The 20,653-nt window shown below is 35.6% G+C and overlaps 1 protein-coding gene across 11 annotated transcripts in view; it reads left to right on the top strand.

Moving 5' to 3' along the window:
* POLK (DNA polymerase kappa) overlaps positions 1-20,653 on the top strand; it is a 35,328-nt gene that overhangs the window by 9,291 nt on the left and 5,384 nt on the right. For 7 of the 11 annotated variants that reach the window (XR_012042191.1, XM_072859748.1, XM_072859750.1 and 4 more), the window contains 10 exons: positions 167-345; positions 2,773-2,892; positions 8,174-8,326; positions 8,708-8,839; positions 10,547-10,700; positions 12,935-13,150; positions 14,879-15,003; positions 15,187-15,353; positions 17,498-17,530; positions 19,431-19,527. Coding sequence is in view for 10 of the 11 variants with exons in the window: in XM_072859748.1 (XP_072715849.1) it covers positions 208-345; positions 2,773-2,892; positions 8,174-8,326; positions 8,708-8,839; positions 10,547-10,700; positions 12,935-13,150; positions 14,879-15,003; positions 15,187-15,353; positions 17,498-17,530; positions 19,431-19,527 (1,335 nt within the window). In the remaining variant the exon portion in view is untranslated. Of the gene's footprint in view, positions 1-6; positions 78-166; positions 346-2,772; positions 2,893-8,173; positions 8,327-8,707; positions 8,840-10,546; positions 10,701-12,934; positions 13,151-14,878; positions 15,004-15,186; positions 15,354-17,497; positions 17,531-19,430; positions 19,528-20,653 lie in introns of those variants that run through there. The other 4 variants (XM_072859753.1, XM_072859757.1, XM_072859756.1 and 1 more) reach the window with 4 other exon arrangements.

The following is a 20,653-nucleotide window of genomic DNA, read 5'->3' as shown; positions in this document are numbered from 1 at the left end:
CACTATACCAGCTACTAGGAAGAAAATTAACTCTATCCCAGCTGAAAACAGGACACAAGTCTTCATATTTGTGAAAAGTATGTTGTTTTCTGAATAAGTAATTTTCTTTTTGTATTGTTCAGCTGGAACTTAGAAACAAATATAGGATTTAAATTCTTTTTTTCAGGTGTTAAGTGTTAAAAGAGGTACTTGTTTTCAAGAAGTACTATGGACAACATGAAAAAAGTTGGTAACAGCTCTTGCAATGATGGAGTTCTGCTTAGAATGGGCCTCAATGATAACAAAGCTGGAATGCAAGGTTTGGATAAAGAGAAAATCAATAAAATCATCATGGAAGCTACCAAGGTTGGTTTGATTACTCTTTTCCTGATGCTTTATCTGTTGTCCAGTATCATAAGGCCCTCTGCCTCCCGTCCCCAAATTTTATCCCTCACATGTGTAAATGGAGGGCAGCTTCTAAAAAGAAATGCATGTGTGAGGAGGAAGGAGAGGGACTGTGGCTTAGGGTACCATAGGGTACTGCTGCATTCATTCACGGGGATATGTAGGAACACAACTGAGTGCAGCCTTAGGCGCTCCCTTTTTGCCTGAAGCAGTACATAAATATCACAGCATTGTCCAGAGGTAATTGTGAAGGTTTCAGCTTCCTTAGGCCTCTTGTTTTCCGCTTTTCCATTCCTTTTGCCCACCCCGTCATTAATCAGCCAAGCAGATCTACCTCTATTGGTCACCTTCCTGTAACTGATGAATTTAATGTAATCAGGTTTTTCTAGTACTTTCAGTAGAATTTCTTTGCGCTTACTGCCTGTCTTCTTGACTGCCTTCTCAGTAGTCAAGAGAGGTGGCCAGTAGTGTGCAGCTTTGTACCAAAGATCCACAGAGGACCCCACAAATCTACAAAGCATTGAAATATTAGTCCTCTTACTTGTTATTGGAGAGTCTTCACATAGATATATGGGGATAACACTTTATTTGAGCAACTCTGGGTTTTCTTACTTTTCCTTGCACAAATATCTATTTAATTTGGTGTCGCTATGGCCCTAGGTTATGTGCTTGATATTTTGCTCATGAATTCTGGGTTGACTACTATTGCTCTGTGGTAAAGTGCAGGGGTGGAGGGGAAGCAGAAAACATACTACAAACGGCTCTTATTTGGCAAAGGTTTTTTTGCTTGCATTTTCACTTTGATGATACTTTATATGCTATCAAACCCCTTATTGATTAGATGTTTGTTCTACTTATTCTGTTCATATTTTCTTGAAAACTTAGTGCTTTGTCAGACATATCCCTAATAATGATATTTGGATACATTATTTTGTCAGAAGAGTTACTGTTTCATTTCCTGGTATGAAATAGAAAGAACTGTAAAATGTGCTTTCAGAACTGATATACAGGCATCTATGTATTAGAATATATTTCTGTCAAAAAAGCAAAATAATATAGATACAAGATACAGCTCGAGAAATCTGAAAGGAAGCATTGATTATTTTTCTTAAGCTTTTCTTTAGTCTTCAAAATTACACCTGCAACCACCACCCACAATTGTATTACAACAAGATTTTATAGCATTTCAACTGTATAGCATTTACTGTAAGAGACTAAAAAAATCCACAGCTTAATAGCAATCTTAAGTATTGAGTTGCTTCCCACAACAACAGTTTGGTACTTATTTCTTTCAATGAGTCTCAACAAGTCCTGTTTGATTGCAGAGGGGAGAAAAGATGAAATGCATATCTGATATTGAAAGACAACACACTCTAATTTCTTCTAATTAGGGATTTCTTCTAAGCAATGAGACATGACACATTACAGTCTTGCCATTCATTCTTTTTATCATTATTATAAAAGTGGATGTTTTTGCTTTTTATATAAATGCCTGATTCTTATTTGACTATGGCTGAATTCTTGGCATTAGTCACAGTTTGGTAGTCAGAGGCTTTGAGCTAAAAATTTGTCCCCTTTTGCAGATTTTATCAGTTGGTTCAATAAAAGACATTACCTCTTCCTGAAAATGTTATTTCTCTTGTAAGCTAAGCAAGTGTTGCAAGAAAAATATTTTATTTCCTGGTTTTGAATTCTCCTCTCTTCTATTTCATTGTATGCCATCTTTTCCTTGTTAGGAGTCAGGAAGGGAAGTCACATTATATGTCCTCTACGTGATTGTTGTCTTTTTATGTTTTCATTACATCTCCTTTTATTCATTCCTTTTCTTGAAGGAGCAATTACATGCTTGAGAGCAAGAGGGCTTTTTTATACCCATTTGCTTTTCCTCATCCTCCTCTTCCAAATAGCTTCTAATTCTGCAATGTCCTTCAAGATTAAATGGTCAATGAAATACTCAACATTATAAGTGGATTTAACTTTTACAATGTCATTATTTATTTCCATGTAGATTAAATGCTCAAATCAAGTTTTTTTAGAGTTTTATACTCCTTATCTTGGAGGTATTGCAAAGAATAGTTTGACTTTTATCTACTATTTTGGAATTTTTGTTGTCAAGTATTAGAACAAGTAGACATAGTAAGTGCTCTAAATAGTCCCTTATACTCATCAGTGTATAGGGGATCTGAGAAGGATAAATAATATTTGTGCCATTTGAGGAGAAAGGTGAAAAGCTCCACTGGCCTCTTTTGTGTATCATTTACATGCAAATTCAAAGTATGCATTAGAAACAGTAACTGGGTTTTATGTTTTCTGTATTTAAAGATCCAGTGTGGTTGGTTGTAGGAAAAGACAAATAAAAACCTTAGTGCTTTTGCAATTTTCTTTCAGGGTTCTAGATTTTACGAAAATGAACTTAAGAAAGATGAACAAGTTAACCAACGAATTGAAAAAATGATGCAGCTAAAAGAGAAAATTACAACACAACAGCTCTTGAAAGCACAGCTGCAGGTACTAATCTTGTAAAGACTTTTTAAAGTAAATGGTGAATGGTAAACATTTTGGTGTGTTCTAGTTTATTGCATTAAGTTCTTGTGATAAGCACAATGTTAACTACCATTTTGATGTTAGTCATGCAAGTAAAAGTGCACAATATTTTGGTGAGGTAATCTTAATAAAAACTTACTAGAAGAATAGATTGTAAAATCACTCTGAAGTGTTCTCTAAATGAGTAAAATTAAGCAAATTAATTCCTGTTCTTCTAAGTCTGATCAGTATAAAGGCATGTCATTATGTTTTATGTAAAAGTTTTGTTAAATACCTTGTTAGTAAGTATCATATCAGTCTTGAATTTACTTTCTGTTTTTATAATATATGTATGTTTGTGTTCAATGGGCTGCAATGAGATGAGGGGGATCACAGTTGTCAATGCTTCTGGATATAATTTATTCCTTATTTATGCTAATTAATGAAAAAAATCATTATGGCAAGCCATCACAAGAAATACCAAGTATCCTGAACTGGAAAGACGAAGAGGCTATTTCTCTTCTCAAATGCTAATGATAGACAATAGTATCCAAAGTATTACTATGTGTGAAAGGTTGCTAAAAGAAAACAGCACCAAGGCTGCACACTGAACATTCTTAGGTGCAACGAAATTAAAGTTGCTTAAAGAAGCTTAATTCCTTTCCTTTTTCATTTGTACTGTGATTCAGTCTTTAATTACATGATTGCTTGCTATTTTTGCCTAACAGGATTCCTGCTTCATTCAGTGCACAGTGCAGACAGTGTTCACTGCGTGGGCAATTATTCAGTGTTTACTGTTGTCCTCATTGTTCAACGGGTGTCCCCAAGCTTTATTTGTTGTACACTAGACTAATCCAGCTTTGAATGTAGAATTACTGACTTCTTCATAGGCTTTTTTATATTGTACATCACATAGTGTGAATTCTTTAAATTATTCTTGCAATACTCCAGCAGAGTGATATTTTTGTTTTGTAGATGAGGAGCTGAAGCACATGAAGATTAAACACATCCATTAATTTTGAATGCCGTTGTGACGATTATAGGTCCTGAGCTTTGGTGTACAATCTTTTTTTGTTCATTGTAGATTTGTAAATCACTTCTGTAAATTAGGTGCCAGTGTCTCAAATTTGTGCCCAGAAAAGCTAGGAAATACTGAGTACCTTTGAAAAGTTTGTTAATAAGCTTGTGTGCCTCAACTGTTTTTAGTTAATCTTTAACATGGGTCAGTAGTCTCTGCTTGTCCGGTGGTTTGGGGTTTTTTTTTTTGTTTCTGGGGTAGCTTTTAAGTCATTTAATTATGAAAAAATACTTCCATTTCCATTCTTCCTTCACCACAGAACTTTTCATTTTACAGAGAACAGTCTTTCTTATAAAATGAATGACACAGATCCTATAAAATTATTGTATAGTTATGTAATTAAAGGATATATAGTGCACATAGTGAAAGCCCATAAATTTGAATTGCTTTGACTACCCTCATGCTGTCTTTTTCTGAACCTGGTTCTTTGATCTTGCAACACAATATTATTTTCTTTTAATGTTTTGTATGAAAATTGCTTTCTATAGAAGAAAAGAGAAGCTTAAAAAAAGAGATAAATTCTTTCATGTGGGTCTTACTGGGACATGAGTTTCAAACCCCATGTTTGAAATCTTTATGCCACTTGCTCAAGTAGCACTTGTCTTTATTTCCAGTGGAGTAACTGTTAAGTCAGCTGCCATACTGCATGAGAACTGTCATTGGAGGGGGATAACATGCACACTTTTTTGCTGGCTAAGTTTAGATCTTTGCTGCTATAAAAACATCTCAAAAGCTTGGATTTTGGTTCCATCCTCTGTATGCAGATAAGCTCTGGTTCATGATTGTTGTTGCCCTCATCACAAGTTCTGACCCTTTTGCTCTCTCCTCGCCTTTCTTTTAATTTTTCCTATCCTGAATTTTCCTTTTCTTATCCCACATCCCCAGATTACCATCAGCCCTCTTTCCAAAGCAGTCTTTGTCTATGCCTCCAGAGTCCCCATTGAAGTCCCCAGTCTCTTGGCCCAGCCAGTCTTTATCTGTCTGCGTCTAATATCCTAAATGCCTCCCCTTTTCCTGTCACTGACCCACCAGCTACTCTTCCCCAGGCCATTATCTCCACCTTTAACTTTGCAAGTCTTGTTTGTCCGATTTGGTTTTCTTCATATGTGCTGTGTGTTGATTAATCAGCTTCTCTAGGTCTTCAGATATGGATATAGTCAGTTCTCGTTATCTTCTTTTCTTCTTTATTGTTGTTGTCTATCGAGTTCTTTAACTCCTCTTTTTAGTACTACCTTCTGATATATCATGAGATAATTTGTTCTTCTAAAATTTGTAAGTGGGAGGTACTCCAGAATTACAAAGTAGACATTTATCTACTTCTGTGAATGCTGCAAGTTCTCATCTGCAGATCAAGTCTTGTTTGTAGGATGGTTAGAGGCTCAGATACAGCTTCCTAAAGTGGCAGTTGATGTAAGTGCTGTAATGTAAAAACAAATAAACAAATCCTTACTTACTGGATTTGGTGGACAATATCCTGGTTACATGGTAGTTTGAAGTCTTCCTAATGGATGTCATTGTTGTCTTTTAAAGGAAATTATATACTGTACATTGTCATGTAATTCTTAATTTTTGAAAACTTTTCTGTAACGGAGTTAGAGTATCCTAACAACTTAGAGTGGAATTGCTTGAAATTCAGCAGTAGTTAATAATACTTTAAAAAGTATCCAGCTGCTAGCAGATTTGCAAACTGCTGTACTGATGTTTGCTATTTTTATCCACGTGGGTTTTATCCCAGATGTTTATCCTGTAAATAGTTACTGTTATCTTAAAATGGTTTCACTGTTTGTTACCTCTTCGCCTTGTCAGATGCTTTTACAAATATAAAAGAGATTTTGAATCATCTTTTCTGTCTTACTTTGACAAAGCAATTAAGATAGAAAACTTGTATTTTGCATCATGGGATAAGAAAGAATGAGAGGTTACTCTTTAAATTGTCTAAAAGTCACTATAAGCAAAATTGAACTGCTACTTAGAATTTGTACTTTTTAGGGTTTTTTTCATCTAGCTTAGAAATAAAAAACTTAGTATCTCTTTTTAGCTTCAAAGGAAAATTGAAAGCAGCTTTTAAAAGCTGGTCAACTTGGCTTGCCTCTCAGGAACTATTCCATAACTTTCCTTATCTTACTAAGGAAACGTTCATAGGTGCCTAGAATTCTCTGAGTACGTTTGGGTGTGTTTTGTTTTGGCATATTACTTGTATCAGTTCCTTTTGCTGAAGAGTTATCTTTTTTTATTTCTGATTAGTTTAATGTAATTTTACTTCATTCTTTAGATGCATATGTTAGCTGATCAGTTAGTATCATGTTAGAAATACATCTGGGAAGAAAAGGCAAAAAGAAGTTTGTTATAAATGTGATAAATTGAAATACAGAAGTTATATAACTAGAGGACCACTTGACAGTATTAATTAACAATTTGAATTAGAGAGCAACCTGAAAACTATCTGTATAGTTTAAAATAAGGATGCTTTTCATGATTATGGTGTGACTTGAACTGTTGCTGGATTAGTAGTGTGAAGAAAATAATGTAAATTCCCCTTTTTTTTGTTGTTGTTGTTGTTTGAATGGCTTTCCCCTTGTGCTTTTAGTTTTTCTAAACCAGTTTTCTCGGCCTCAGGGAGCATACTGTGCTCTTCTGTATGGAATAACCTAGTTTGAGGCCCCATTCTAGCCTTTCATCCCTCAAATCAACTTGGAACAAATCAGATAAAAGATTTCATAAATCATTACTCACCAATTTAGTTCGAACATTCATAGCCACTTGCCTTCGTTCAAGTGTCTTCAGCTCCAAAGATGGGTTTTTGGATAAGGTTTTTAAGGTTTTTATTAAGCAGCTCTGTCGAGGGGAAAAAGAGAGAAACTGTCTTCAAAGAACCATGCAAATTGCACGTAAACATTCCTCTCCAGGACCATAAACCCATTACAATCAAGCCAGAGGCATTTCTGTAATGGTACCTTGATGTCACGAATGTGTGTGTATGTCCTTGTGCTTGCAAGCAAAGTGAAACTTCAGTTCCTTTTCACTACTTGCATTTCTTGAGCTCTATTATGCCTATTTGTTGTTTTTTCCTAGCAGTAGCAACCTTTTGCTATGTAAATAGAGGTTAGCATAGTAATTAGTATGGTTAGATAATCATAGTTTGATAGCACTCACTTCCTTTTTTTTTTTTTTTTTTTTTTTTAATATTTTCTCTTTCGCTTCTAGAATGATGTGTGGTACTGACAACATAGTAATCTTAAATCTGTAGACCTTAAAAATAGCCTGTCAAATAATGTGCTCATGCTTTCTGGTGACACTCACAGTCCATACCTCATTCATAGTTGAAAGATATTTCAGAAACAAGCACATGATCTGCAAGTCTTTTGGTAAAAGGATGCAAGCAAATTAAGCACAATTAAAGTATTTCATGGAGAGGTCTGTGTGCTTGGCCTCTGCCTTACAACACCATGAAGCTGATGAAGCAGGAGTGCTGCTCACAGTCTACTAGTAGATGATACACCTTTAACTCTTGGAGTGAAATGCACTTTCTATGTATGGGCTTTTCTTTAAAAGTCGCCTTGCAGTTTTGCTAGCAATCCAGCCTTATATGATATGGATTCCTGTAACAAATGTTGAGGAATTTTATGAAGGGATTAACAGTAGCTTACTTAGCAGTAAATGAGCCTGTTTGTTTGAGACCTTATTTCTGACAAGACAAGATAGATGGATCTGCCCTGTAAGCTGTTGGTCTTCTCTTCACCTGTATAGGCCAATTTTCTGAAGTGTGATAGCTTAATTTAGGAGTGTTGGAAATTCTCTAATAGCATGTTTTCAGTTTTTTTAAATAACCCATATCAGAGTAGCTAAAGCTGCATATTCAATGGTCTTACAAAGTTTCTGTTGGAATCAGGTGATGCATCTCTTTTTTCCACATAGGTGGGTCTTTGTTGTTTGTTGGGCTGTTTTTTTTTTCTTCGGGTTTTGGGGTTTTTTTGTACCATTTGCTGCAGCAGTGTTCTCTCTGAGAGCAAGTTTCATCAGAAAGTTGGTTGGGGTTTTTTTGTTGGTGCTGGTTTGGTGGGGTTTGGGTTTGTTGTTGGTTTTTTTTTTTTAACGATATGCCAGATGCATTTGAGTTTTCAGGATCATCTGTACTGTTGCACTTCTGCCAGGTTAATAGTTTTTCAATTATTGGTTTATTTTGTTCAGGTGGACAAACTTGTGATAGAACTGGAACAGAGCCGCAACCTTAGCAGTACGATTGTACACATTGACATGGATGCCTTCTATGCAGCCGTGGAAATGAGAGACAATCCAGAGCTGAAGGAAAAGCCTATAGCAGTGGGATCAATGAGTATGTTGGTAAGGCCGAATGTCAAGCTAATACAGAAATCAATTACATTAATCTAAAGCCTAATAAACCATACAATAATAACGTAATATAATGACACTATTATAGAGAGAATTTTTATAAGTGTGGAAAAAATAACAAAAATAATAGAGGAAACATCTGTTCTTAGACTAGACCATGTAAACTGGATTTTATTTTTCAGTAAAAGGTGTACCAATGAAAGTTTAAAGGATGTAAACAGATTGGGGGGGGGGGGGGGGAATATGCATATAAACTCTCAGCCTTGTCAGTCTTTTCTACATGGAGATATGTGATTAGAACTTGATTATTTAACACTAAACTTCAAGAAAAACTTGATTACTGAACACTAAACTTATTTAATTTCTCCTAAGTCCACCTCAAATTACCACGCTAGGAGATTTGGTGTACGTGCAGCCATGCCTGGATTTATTGCTAAAAAGCTATGTCCACATCTAACTATAGTACCATTAAACTTTGAAAAATATGGCAAAGTCAGTAAAGAGGTAAGTCTGAAAGTGCTCTCTAACCAAAGGTCAGTGTACTTGGTTTTAGACTCTATGAATACATCAGTTCTAGATAATATGAAAAGTGGTAGTTTAAATATTTAACTCTTCAGTGATGTGGCTTTGAACATAAGTTAAACAAAACATTGGTGCTTTTGGGCAAGCAGATGAAAAACCATTGCATTCATCCATCTTGCCATTTTAATGAAGTCAGTAGTGATGCTGATAGAGATTTTCAAAACTGTAGTGAGCTAGTGATACCACTTGAGCCCTATTCTTAAAACTTCAAAACCGTGGGGCATAATCTAATTACCAGGAAGCTGCAAGTACATAGGAAACGTGGAGATAATAATTTCATACAATGCATAATCATAATTTCGAATGCTTATTACTGAAGAGAGAAGCAAAGAGCATTAGTGAGTTCTAAATGCAGATTCATTTGTTTTAAAAGAAGGGACTTGAAATAGAGCAAAAAATTAGGGAGAAAAGGAGTCGCATTTTGCTTTAATGGAAGTAATTTTACTTAGTGCCAAGAGAAATACTTAGAAATATCGAAAATCCTGTTGTGTTTTTTTTTAAAAAAAAAAAAAGGAAAGAAAAGAAAAAGATCTTTTGTAGGTCTTAGCTGAAACTAGTGCATTGGCACAAGTCTCCTGAGTTAAATAAAATTATGCGAAGAATTATTTATTTGTTTTTATGAAGCCTCAATCTCTTCATATAAATAAAGTAAGCTAATTACTCATTTTGATCTTATTTTATTTTTCTCACTTCTGTAAAAAAGCATATATAAATATGAGTATTTCAGAATGGGTTTGAACTTGTTAAGGATCTTGGATTTCATGACATGTATTTCATTTGTTGTTTGATGGGGTAAGGTATTAAAGGTTCAGGCTGATTTGGTTTTCTAGTGATGTTTTTGTCTTGGGATTTGGATTGAAAATACTTAAATTTATTTCATGTTGTCATTAAAAGTTGAGCAGTGAATCCTATCTTTAATCACTTTCAGAAAGATGGAGTGCATGTGAACAAATGTTGTGATACCTAAGAATTTGACCAAAACTGATAGAGAAAACATGACACAGTCAAATTTTCCTCCTTCTTTAAAAAAAAAAAAGGGGGAAAAAAAGAGGAGAAAAGGTAGAGATTTTATTTTGACCATTTAATTTATTATGTTGCCTTTTGGGAAGATACCACTAAAGATTTTTCTAACAAGTTTTGCCTGTGGCATTAACCAGTGCTCTGAAACATTGGCTACAACTTTAGTTTGAATGTAATTTAAATAAAGCTTAGGTGTTGGGGTTTTTTTTTAACCTTTGCATATGTGATGTCTGACACACAGTGCACAGAAAGGCACATCAGCTTACGTGCTCTGCTGAGTTCCCAGGTCCCCAGAGTTTTATTCAGGTGGTTACTGCCGTGTCTGTGAACCTAGTGCCTGTGGAGTCCTTATACGCTGATCATGATGACCTCTGCAGTAAAATACACTGTTCAAAATGTGTTTAGTTCTCACTTATTATTGATATCTTGCTACTTGTGAGAAGCAGTACTATAACTTTCCAATATCAATAAATAATTTGTTCTATAAATATCTTTAAGGTTCATTGGTCATCTTGAAGTTTCTGAGTACATTTGTTCACCTCATAATTATGTGTCAAGATCTGTTCTTAGAGCAACAAGGTTTTAAACTTTTACTATATTTTTATCAAGGTTAGAGAAATACTGACTGAATATGATCCCAATTTTATGCCTATGGGCCTAGATGAAGCCTACCTGAACATAACAGAGCACTTGGAGGAAAGACTGAACTGGCCTGAAGATAAGAGAAGATTCTTTTTTAACACAGAAGGCAATACAGAAAAAGGTAAGCAAATTACTCTCTTTTCATGCGTTCACCTGACACTGAGGGGACAGATGGTTTCTTTTAGGGATCGTTGGCAGAATGACGATGGCACTAAATCGTAGTTAGAATTAAAGCTTTATTTTCTTAACAGGAAATTATGATTAGTATAGCACAGAATTTATGATTAGAACAGTACAGGATTTCCACAAGCAGAATCAATGTAGTACAGTCTATAAGTAGCATAATACAGGATTTATAACACAACTTAACTTATGATTTCTAATCACCTGGACCCTCTGCAGATCAGGTCAAATCTTAATACATGGTTTGCTGTATCAATGTAACAATGATACTGTAGACTCATGTAAAAAGAACACGAGTCATTCCCTCAAGTCCTCGGTGGATGCAGACAACAGTGGAGGTGTCCCTGGCCACTGGGGGGTCCTGGTCTCGCTGTCCAGCAGCAGTTCTGGTCCAAGTTCCCCCTTAGGACTTGTCACTGCTTGGGTTTATGGACAGTGCTCTAGATGCTGTTATGCTTCCCTGTTCTGTGGTGAGGTCATCAACACCACGGGGTTGGCCAGGTGCGTGGGACCTTCAAGGCCAGCAAGGAAGGGAGTAATTGGCCTGGTGCCCAGGAACCTTGAGGCCAGTAGGGAGAGGAAGAAGAAATCTGTTTGGTTCGTCTACCTCTTGCACAGGACCTCCAGGGCCTGGTAATGAGGGGAAAGGGAACGAATATGTGACCCCCTTGGTCACAGAGAATGGCTGCTTGCCTTATGAAATGGCATTAGTTATGCTAACCACATTACCAGGGGTTGGAGCAGGGGGTGCCAGTCATACATGCATATAATGTAAGCCTCAGATAAGCTGTACCCATTGAGAGTGTAGATACTTAAGTCCTTGCGTAATCCATCCTCCTGTATACTCTGTACCTCCAATTTGTTAGTTTACAGGTTAACTTCCTCTACTACTCACCCGTGCATAAAAGGTATGCTGCTGATGATTTGAACTTGGAGGATTTTTTTTTTTTTAACATGTGTAAACTGTGTGAAAAGTGGTACTAGGTTTACTAAACCCAATTGCATGTTTTAGGTGTGTATTTTTCTTTTACAATTCAACATGATAATTTTGCAAATAAGTAGTAATAATCTTATGACTTAAGGAGTTGTAGAATAAATAAACTTACTGTTCTAAAGGTTATTTGTATTGTGCAGAGATGTTTCCTAAAATACTATAGTGAGTCCTGTACATCAGAAACATGAGAATTTGTCTGCAAAGACAGCGTGCATAAGCTCTAGTTATGTGATTATTTTACAGTACTTAAAATGTATAAAGTAATGAGCACTGTAGGAGTTACAGTAATGCTTAAGATATGCCTGGATTTCACTTGGCTCTAGAAGATGGAGTTGGAACCGCATCCACAACTGCATGCCCAATTGGGAATAATAAAAAAGGAGTTGTCATACAAATGGTTGGTTGATGGACAAACCGGAACATTTATATTATCAGTATTTGAAAATGGTCTAAGTAGCCATTAAGAGGATAATAAAGGATACACTATTACTGAAAAGCATTAATAGAATAGAAAGAAAGAAAAGGGCATAGTCTTTACAAAATAAATATCAATGATATGTAGTTATGTGCCTCTTCATAATTCTCTGACATCTTTGTTCTTCTGAAACACAAACACGCACTCAGAATGTGAAACCGTAATAGTAAAGTTTGTAGAGTCAGAAAAAGGGCTGCTGACATTACTTGTTCTATCATGAGTGCAGTTGAAAACAAGAAGCTCACCAGGCTGATGGTTCTAGAACCAGCTATTCCAGAACCCTAATTTTCTTTGGTCAATATTGAAAAAACTTCTGCAAAAGATTTTTATTTCCACAAAAAAGGGAGCATCTGGCCTTCACTCTGTATGAAACAAAAACAATGCCAAAATGTTGATGTTTTTCTGCTGCTACAGCAACAGGCCATTAAACCTTGTTGCTTTTCTGGAATTTATGTCCAGTCTCCTAGCCAATTCTTCCAATCTCAGCCAAGCTCAAATCATATTAAGAACAAAGCAGTTATGACTCTCCTTTCTTCAAACAAAAAAGCCATGCAATTGCTTTGGCTAAATAATTTTTTTTTTTTTTTCCAAACAGAAAAAAATAAAACTGCTAATGAACTCTCTTCAGCCACTGCAGAAGGAAGTCAATAAAGTATATGTTTTATATGGATGGATTAATTGTTTGTGTTTCTATCTAACATAGATAAAGGTGATGTAAATATGTCTGCCAAATTTAATGAAGATGGATACTCCTCTTCACCAGTACTGTTTGAAGACAGCACAGCTCCGATGGATGACCACCCTGAACAAAGAGATCAATCAGTGGAAAATTTGGTTGTCTTTGGAACTTCTGCAGAGGAAGCTGTGAAAGAAATTCGCTTTAGAATTGAGCAGAAAACTCAACTGACTGCTAGTGCAGGTATTCAGACACATATGAATAACAATAATGCTTTGTATTTCCACAATGTCTTCTACTCTGATCTCAGAGGGCATTAATTAGGAAATTAGCATTGCCACAGCATTCTTGTGCTGCAAAGAAATATACTGTCTTTGCAAGCCTGCAAAGACTGTGACTTTCAAGTGTTTCAAGAGATGTTATGGCTATCAAAGCCACTCCTGGTTTTGGTTGGTTGGTTTTTTTAATCATAGAAACAGTTAGATCATCTTTTTGCTTCTTTCTTCTTGAAATACAAGTACTGTGGAAGAATGACCAGTGCGCTCAGGAGCTAATCTTAGCACTGGTGGTGGTTGTTTTAGTGCTTCATGTAAATTGTTTTCATAAGCCAGTGGTCATAGTGAAATCTGTCACTGGTTGCTAAATTGCTGTTAGTTTGAATAGCAGATCCATATTGTTAAGTATTTCTAAGAATTCTCCACATTGTTCCTTGCTTAAGGCAATATCAAAATTCATTTAAAAGTTAGTTCTCAGAAAAGTAAATATGTGTTGAAGTTAAACTATTCACTAGCTTTTTAATATTTACCATTCAAGTTTTATGTCTTTTGACTTCAGGCAACCTACCTGTAAGTCTGAACTGTTTTGATAATAATCTGGATTAGGTCACTTTAAAAAGTGTGTGTCCCTAGCCACTTAGTTTGGATGCCGTCCGAACTGCTTTGTGAACCAGGTCAGTGAGGCATCAGGGAGTGCTGAGCTGTATTAAGCAGATATGGAAGGCCAGGGAAGTGTCGAATGTAAGCAGAGGTAAAGGAACAGCTAGTCTGAAGAAGCAGGGTGAGACCCCCCTCCCATGTATATTATCTCATGAGTGGTAGCAAAATAATGATTTTGTTCTACTGAAATGTTGTCTTCCTAAGAACAAGTTAGTGTTTTGAAAACAGACACAGCTTTTATAAGTGCCTCAGGGGTTTTAAGCCCAAAAATGAAAAACAGTTAGGAGGCTAATTGAAAAAATACTGATAATCAATAATAAATAGAATTATTTCTACCATCCTGAATAATATGTTATATCAGTGAGCAAATCAGAATTTAGGTCACTAGGGCTGTAGCATAGGGTAATTCTATTTTTCTTGCTAAACCAATTCCAGAGTTCATTTGTAAAATGAATAGAAAAGAGCAATCCCTCGTCATCCCTACCAGTGTCAGTGAAATATATATATATTTCTAAATTACTGCATAGCGGTGGTAGCCCACAAAAGACTTTAATTTGGTAAATTTTGTCCAAATTAATTTAGTCTTTTTGCTGAAATACAAGGAAGAACTATCTCCTTCTCATTAAGAGTTCATTATAACTGCTGTTGTAAGCATTTCCTTTTGTCTTACCATAATCACCATCATAAAATCGTTCAATCGTGTAACTGATGTTATTTTTAAACACTTGGTATTTAACCCCTCATGACTGATTAGTGCATGTTGTGTAACCCTGACTACCTTAAAATAGTAGGTATGCTTTATCTGGTGCATCCATTATATTTAATCTACCACATGTATTTATGTTCTCACATGTCTATTACAAAATTCTTTTTGCGAGTTGTAACAAATCTGGTTATCAGTTATTGTCATTCTTTTGCTTCTGTTTAGTCTTTGCCAAATGTGTAGGCTATTCTCATGCTTTTAGATATTGGACAATTGAAATTAAACATTGTCTTGTGTTTTTTAAAAATACAAGTTTTGGTTTTTGTTTTTAAGGAATAGCGCCGAATACAATGTTAGCAAAAATGTGCAGTGATCGTAATAAACCTAATGGGCAATGCAGAATTGCTCCTGAGAGACAAGCAGTGCTAGACTTCCTAAAAGATTTGCCCATTAGAAAGGTAAGAGATACCATGACATTTACTATGCAATCATATATCTTCCTTGTGTTCTAAAAGCAAGATTTCTGCTGAATAAATATATTTTTCTAGGTAATCTGCCCAGTTGTGTTTGACTTAAATTGTTCTTGGTATTGGATCTACAAATGGAAAGTTTCCAATATAATGATGCTTACCCTTTTTTAGGTGCCAGGTATAGGAAAAGTAACAGAGAAGATGTTAAAAGCTCTTGGAATTGTGACTTGCTCAGAACTCTACCAGCAGAGGGCACTGCTTTCTCTTCTTTTTTCAGAAGCATCTTGGCGTAATTTCTTGGATATTTCCCTTGGTTTGGGTTCAACACATTTGGAAAAGTACGTTTTGGGGTTTTTTTCTCCTGCATTTTCATTTTTCTAAATTTTCCCTTGTGTGTGTTACATGCTGTACGTTTTAAGACATACGTTCTTGACAAACAAATATTATGAAAATATGACTTGTTATTGACTTGTTATATTTTAAAAGATCTCTGATACTGTTATTGTTACACTTACGGCTAAGATACATACCACAGCCGAACATTAAAAAGCAAAAGTTTGTACAGCCATGTCTAATATATGAAATCCAAAAAGTCTGTCAGAGAAGTTGTGCATAAGTATATCAAGAAATCAAGTCAGTATCATTTAGGATAACCTCATAGTTAGTAAAATAGCTAAAGAGAAATGAGTTATCCTAAGCAGAGGTGTTCAGTCCTGTTTCTTCTATAAAAACAAGTTACATTCATTGGGTTTTCTTATTATCTGATTGTAATGAAAATTGCATTGGTATCTGATCTTCTCTGGTGGTAAATTGTCATGTTTCTAATGAAGTAAGTGAAGTTTCTGTGTCTCCTATCATGTTTATGTACATATTTGTAATATCAACTTGTAAATTTGCTGGAATAGAACTGAAGATTTTTATATCTTCTTCATATCTGTTCCTTTAAGTTTCATGCTACTTTAATGGCTTTTTAGCCTCCTGTTTGGGAGGGGAGAAATCAGTCTTACTAGTGAATACATCTTTTCAATAATATGCGTAATTTCTAAGCCTGTCCTGAATACAAACATGGAACACTTGTTCTTAAAAAAAACCATTGCATTTTGCTGTTTGTGTAACCAAGAGTCTTAATTTAGGACTGAGTCCTTTCTTTTATATATTCCTTCCTTAAATATCCTTCTATCCTTCCCAAAGTGCTGAAATTCTATTTAAAAATGGGTTGACAATTATTTGGTTTCATTAGGAGTTCCAAAGTGTCTTATGTACTTCTGAAAGACCTATTCCATATTATTTCTGTTACTTCTCTGACAGTAATAGATCTTCCATTTTTTTCCATTTGACTACAAATTAATATATACAGTTAGCAGTTTGTAGACCAGTAATGTGCTAGCAAACATGTGGTTTGGGTTTTTTTTTCCTTTTCAGAAGTATGTTGACTTGGAACAAAATATGCAGTAAGATTGACTTGTGAAGGTGACTTGATAAAAGATAAAATGCAGTTTTCAAAATATTTGTTTCCCTGAAGATAATGCAACCTCAAATGGTCCTTTAATAATTGGTGCACTGTCTCCCCTTATTCACCCTGTTTAGGTGTTGCACAGTCTGGGAAGTCTCACAGTACATTAAAAAATGTGAGCATTTCAGAAGCCAAGATTATCATTGTGAAGGGGAACACATTTTTAATGGTGTTGTCTAAGAAATTTATTTATTGGTTTTGTTTTCCTTAGCACCAACTTGATTTCAGGGATTTAAGCATGGAGAAAGCAAGCCCTTAACATACCAACACCTGAGTCCTCAGTAAATGGTTCATCTTATGGTCATTGTCTTTGACCACCTTCTTTTATGAAAATCTGAGGATACCAAATTTGTTATTTCCGATACTTACAAACAGAAGAAGCACCTAAAAAGAAAATGCTCTGAGGAACTCTTTATATGCAGAAGAGTTGTTAAAGGATGCTCAATTAAAACCAGAAAGAAAAAACCAAACAAACAAAAAAAGCCTTAACACATCACCTTTATCATGGGCAACAATTTAGACAGAAAGCAAACTAATTCCTCAGGAACAAATATTAAAATATACGTAGTATGCTCAGGATTTTAATAGCAGTGCTTCGTGTTATAGCTAGGTGAGACAGCATAGGATTTGTAGTTAGTTTTGTTTTTAAATAAGACTCCTGATATGAGAGGGAAGTTTTGTTTGGGTTTGGTTTTGGGGGTTTGTTTTTGTTTTTTTACAAACTGTTTATCGATATCTGTGGCTCATCTATGTCTTCATCTGCAGTAGTTTAAGGTTTTTAAAAAAAAAAAAATTCTCCATTTTGCACTCACTTAAACTTGATGTACTGGATTTGTACAAAAAGTTAACATCCAGATTTTATGGAAGAGACTGCTGTTAGTTATTGAAGCATGATTGGTTGACTCAGAGTTTATGGAAAAGATAACGGTTCTAGGTAAAGTGAGTATAATAAACTTTTTCTTTTTAAAGGGATGGAGAAAGAAAAAGTATGAGCACTGAAAGGTATGCCTCTTTAATATTGAAAAAAATTACATTAATCACTAAACCTACTTAATGTGAAGTAGTGTACACTTTTCTTAGTCATATAATTTCATTGTCTATTTACATGTGCTAAAAACCCGCATATACAACAAGGTCACTAAATCAAATTCAAGCTTTCATTATTTTTTTTTATCTTGGCTTCAGAATACTATGGAGGTACTTCTATCGGTTTGGGTGTTCTCTTTTCTCATAATCTGATTCTCCTAATGCCTTTAATGCATCAGAGTGGTCTTTAAGCCATAATATAGAGTAGAAATATATAAGAGCTTGAATTTTTTTTATGTCTTCCAGTTTAATGTCAATATCAGTCTAGTAGCCTGCAGTCACACGCATAGCAAGTATAGCATAAGGTAGACTTGCAAAGCAGACAATAGTTTTGCATGGTTAACTAAAATTGTTTACGTTTCCTAACTTTTAACTTTTTACCGGTGTAAAGTTCCTTAAGGAAGTGGTGTATGTAATTTGTAAAAGTTCATTTTTAAAAAGGAAATACTGCAAGAAAAATCTGTAGAGCACCTCAATAATTATCCCTACCCTCATTCCTACCCTCTCTTCTTAGAAAAGAAGTTAAGGAAAGATTCTTATTCCTATTGAGACTTAATAGTTGTGGGCAGCTTAAGTAAGCCCCGTAACATTTGGTACCACCAGAGCTGAGAAATTTATGGCTGTAATCTTGTGCTGGTTTGCAGCAGACAGATAATCTGGGTAGCCTATTGTACCTTTCTGCTTTTCTTTCTTCCTTCTTTTTTCCTTAAGGGAAACGGTTTTAGACCAGAGATGTCAATGAGCTGCTGAGACTGTGGAACTAGTTTATATAGGGGGAAGAGACAGGCCTGAAATAGCATTCTCTCTATCCTGCCCCTTCCAAACTTAGGACTTGCACAGCTTCCCAATTACTGCAGCATTGCAATGCTGTAAATCACTGCAGCATTGCCGGGATAACATGAGTTACTCCTTGGATAATGGCATGGGACCCACAGTAAAATATTCATCCCATTAGTTTGGCAGCATGCAAACATTCTTAGGGGAATGTGAATCATAATAGAGGATGACTTTTCAATATGATCAGGTAAATCTGAATATAACTTAGAGATGTGAAATCCAGTGTAACTATAGGGACTTTACACTCGTAAATATAAAGCTGGCATGAAACAGTGGCTCTGAGAGATCTTTCCAAAAGCATCTCGTGGCTGTAGTTTTGCTTCCCGCTCCTCTTAAAGCCACTGCTAACTGAAGGTTGCCTTTCCTCTCATGTTATTACTAAAAAGCAGATGCACAACAAATAAATAATACTGTAATTCCCCTGCTAAGAAGCTCTAGCAAAGGCAGTTAGCAACGTTTTTGGCAGAAAGATGGCTTGCCTCCTCTGAAGCGAGACATAATTATCCTAGCTGGCATCTTTTTCTTAGCATCTGCATTATTTATTTCTGTTACTTGGCTCTGATGTTGATTTTCTAATCCTTTCTTTCTTCTGATGTTACACAGCACTGTACAAAGGAGATTAAATACAAATAACTTGGCTGGCTCCATGAATTCAGTTGGTGTTAGTATTCTCTCTTGCAAACATTTAAGCATTAATGACCTTAAATCTGGTACATTTTCAAACAGTGCATGAAAAATGGAAAGCCAAATTATTTCACGATTTGAAGGGCTTTGCAAACATTTTGAAACACATAAATGTGCACAAATCTTTCCGTATAATATTTGTATTAATATTTATTTTTCCTTGAAGTAAACACTCAAACCTATACAACATACTTCTGATGTAGTTTTGTGTAACTTTACAAAAAATACTTTTAGATGGCAGCCACTGAACAGATTTTAGGATTCATACTGAAAAAAGATCATATCTTTATCTTAGAACATTCAGTGAAATAAACACAGCAGAAGACCAGTACAGCTTGTGTCGAGAACTCTGCAGAGACCTTGCTCAAGAGCTACAGAAAGAGGGACTTAAGGTATTTATATTATTCTCTGTTTACTTGCAAAAAGACAACACTTTGGACTCAAACTTATTAAATGCAGTGTTAGTGTGAATGCTTTCAGCAGCATCATACCATGCAATCTATCTTCAGAAGTCTCCATTCTTTAATTTGCAGATGTTTAGAATTATTTAGGCAGCATTTTGATATTGTTCAGGTGGCTATCTAATAATACGTGTGGAAAAATTTAAACTAATTAACCAAGTTATTGAGCATATTAACATTTTATGCTAAAAGCAGTGTTTGTAAACAAATAATAGAGCTGATTGTCTATGAGCTGTGCTTTGATCAATCATGTAATACTAATGTATTTAAAACACTGTGTTTCTCTTCCATCTTCATACAGGATCTAGTCAAAAGCCAGTAGCATAGTTTAAGAAGTTCACATGTCCCCAGCTTGCTGACAAGTTATTCATACCATTCAGTGGTATGAATGGTAGGAACAGTCCCTGTATTCCTTCTCCCCAGATTTCTGTTTGTTATCTGGAAAGAACAGTTCATATTTTGTATGGAGGCCTTTATGGTAAAGCAGGGAATAACATTCAAGACCTAAAAGAATTGTGATTAGTCATCTTCAGACATAAAAGATTGTTTTAAAAGATGACAGGTTGAAAGGGAAATCGTCAGCTAAGAAGGACAAAGGGATAAGCTTACAACGGCACCAGCACAAAAGGAGTGCCATTTAACATTTGGACGGACACGCTAAATCACACAAATGGTTTGGAAGGTGTTGCCAGGGGAATATCTGTGCCAAACACAGACGCTGTGTGTGGCTCTGATAGCACCACGCAGGAGGAAGGAAGTTTTCAGTGAATCCTTAATTGGATATCACTTACCCATCCTTAGTAGTTTTCCCAGCAAAGTTAAGCTATCTGGTACTGAAGGTTTCCAAATGAGGAGGTAATTTTTTGTAGACAGGGCAGAAGTTGTGACTGTAGCCAGAGCATGAAATCTATTGAACATGCACTGGTGGCAGATGGCCTGCAGGGAACCATAGCCAAATGACCCAGTTCAGAGATGGACTGTGGCAGCCATTTAGGAGCAAGTGCAGAATCTTGCAGACAAATTCTTGGCAGTGCCCCTTGCTGTACACAGATAAGCA

This window comes from Ciconia boyciana, chromosome 4 (assembly GCF_034638445.1).
Source record: "Ciconia boyciana chromosome 4, ASM3463844v1, whole genome shotgun sequence".
In the NCBI taxonomy this organism is placed as follows: Eukaryota; Metazoa; Chordata; class Aves; order Ciconiiformes; family Ciconiidae; genus Ciconia; species Ciconia boyciana.
Note: the sequence above shows the minus strand (reverse complement) of the source record. Positions and strands in the feature narration are given on the sequence as shown.